The 2,245-nt window shown below is 74.2% G+C and overlaps 1 protein-coding gene across 1 annotated transcript; it reads right to left on the bottom strand.

The window, feature by feature from the left end:
* Positions 1-528: 528 nt before the first annotated feature.
* CEBPA (CCAAT enhancer binding protein alpha) lies at positions 529-1,946 on the bottom strand. The gene has a single exon (XM_072980459.2). The coding sequence runs from the start codon at positions 1,757-1,759 to the stop codon at positions 650-652; it is 1,110 nt and encodes a 369-aa protein (XP_072836560.2). The 5' UTR covers positions 1,760-1,946; the 3' UTR covers positions 529-649.
* Positions 1,947-2,245: the final 299 nt, after the last annotated feature.

Raw genomic sequence — 2,245 nt, forward strand, 5'->3', positions numbered from 1 at the left:
GGGCTCTCTTCACTCAGAGTCCGCCGGTCGCCCGCACCTCCTCTCGGCGGCACGTTTCCCCCTTCCTTCCGTGGGTTCGGCCCCAAACCTGCTCCAGGCTGCTCCGCAGATCCTCGAGTCCTCTCGCCGAATCCCAAGAGGCATCACCGGCCCTTTGAGTCCCCGAGGGAGCCCCGCGGGAGCGCAGTAGGGGGGCGCGCGCGGTGGGTGCTCCGGCCGGTTCCCCCCCGAAAGTCTCCTCGGCCCGGGCCGGGGGGGGGGAAGAGGCGCAGTCCAGGTCCTGTTCCCCGCCAGCCAAGACCCAGCCAGGCCGAGGGAGCCCCCCTTCCTTTCTAAGGCACGGATAGCTCGGCGTCGGTTGCCATCCCGGCGGCGAGTGCAGGGGGGGCTTCAGCCCCGGCGTCTCTTTTTCAGCCCAGACAAACGCCGTCCTCCAGAGGTCTGCTGCCCCCACCCCCGGGTGCCAAGAGGGGCCCGGCCGCTGGCCCTCCCGCGCGCCCCCAGCCCGGGCCAAGGCCTCCAAGCGCAGGCAGGGAGGCAGGCGCGCCTCGGGAACCGTCCGGCGCCGGCGATCCCTGCAGGGAAGCGGGGGGGGGTCTCTCGGGAGTCTCCCGGGCTGGCTGGCCGGCCGGCCGGCCTCGCGGGGCGCTCAGGCGCAGCTGCTGCCCATGGCTTTGACCAGCGAGCTCTCGGGCAGCTGCCGGAAGATGCCGCGGAGCGTCTCCAACTCCCGGGTGAGCTGCTCGACCCGCTTGCGGAGGCGCTCGTTGTCGGTGCTGAGCTCCAGCACCTTCTGCTGGGTCTCGGCGTTGCGCTGCTTGGCCTTGTCGCGGCTCTTGCGCACGGCGATGTTGTTGCGCTCGCGGCGCACGCGGTACTCGGTGCTGTTCTTGTCCAGCGACTTCTTGGACTTGCCCGACGAGGCCGGCCCGGGCAGGCGGTGCGCCTGGGGAGGAGGATGGGCATGGTGGTGGGGGTGGTGCGGGTGGGGGTGCGGGTGGTGGGGAAGGAGGGGCGCGTGGTGGGCGCCGTGCGGGCTCGGGGCCGGCGTGGGCGGCGGCGTGGGCTGCCCGCCGGGCTGCGGCAGGTGCACGGCCGTCTGGGCGCAGTGGGCCACCTGGTACTGGAGGTGGCTGCCGTGGGCGCCCAGGGCCGGCGCGGGCGGCGGCGGGTAGAGGGCGGCCAGCGCCGCCGCCTCCGCCTCCTCTTCCTCGGGGGGCTCCTGCTTGATCAGCAGCGGGCGCAGGCCCGGCAGGGGCGGCGGGGGGCCGGCGCCCAGCCGCTCGTAGGCCCCGAGGCCCTCCAGCTTGTCCGCGTAGCCGTAGAGCGCGCCGCCCTGGGAGGAGGACGAGGACGACGAGGAGGACGAGGAGGAGAAGCCGCCGCCGCCGCCCGGCATCCCGGGCCCGGCGCCCTCCAGGCCGGCCTTGGCGGCGCGCTCCTGCTGCTGCTGCTGCTTGCTGTGCTGGAAGAGGTCGGCCAGGAACTCGTCGTTGAAGGCGCCCGGGTCGATGTAGGCGCTCAGGTCGATGGAGTTCTCGTGCTCGCAGATGTCCGGCAGCTCGGCGGCGGCGGCCAGGTAAGGGTAGGCGCCGGCGGCCAGGTGCGGGAGCGGCACGGCGCCGACGGCGGAGGGCGAAGGCACGGGCGGCTGCTGGTGGCGCGGGTGGTGGTGGTGGTGGTGGAGGTGGTGTAGGTGGTGGTGGGCGCTGCTCATCGGGGGGCGCGGATCCGCCTCGTAGAAGTTGCCCGGCTCCATCGAGTAGCTAAACCGGGCCGCCGCGCATGGTTGGGGGAGCCTGGCCGGACCCAGGCTTCGGCGGGGGCCCGCAGCGCCCGGCTCGTCGGTCCGCGCTCCGCCCGCTGTCCTTGGGTCGTTCGTTCGGCGGGTGCCTGCCACCCTCTCCCGGCCTCGCTCCCCTCTGCGCTCCCGGGCTGCCTGCTCCCAGCCCGCGGCCTGCTATATATACCCCCTGCTCGGCTCCGGGACTGGGCATCGCCCTCTAGTGTCCAACCCCTGCGGAGCCTGCCGGGAGAACTTTGACCCGCCTCGCCTCCGCCACCGCCTCCTCCTCCTCCTTCTCCTCCTCTTCCCGGGAGAGGTTGGAGCCCCGTCGGTGCCTCCCCGCCCCGCCGGCCTCCTTGGCCCCGCGGGCCCCTTCGGGGACGCGGGCCAAACGCCTGCGCCCCGGCTCCGCAGGAGCGCGCCCTGCCCGGAGCTCCGAGGAGCAGCGGCTGCTACAGG

Source organism: Pogona vitticeps, chromosome 10 (assembly GCF_051106095.1).
Source record: "Pogona vitticeps strain Pit_001003342236 chromosome 10, PviZW2.1, whole genome shotgun sequence".
In the NCBI taxonomy this organism is placed as follows: Eukaryota; Metazoa; Chordata; class Lepidosauria; order Squamata; family Agamidae; genus Pogona; species Pogona vitticeps.

Excerpts from the sequence above, each read along its gene's own strand:
- CEBPA (XM_072980459.2), bottom strand. The coding sequence starts at position 1,759 with ATGGAGCCGGGCAACTTCTACGAGGCGGATCCGCGCCCCCCGATGAGC.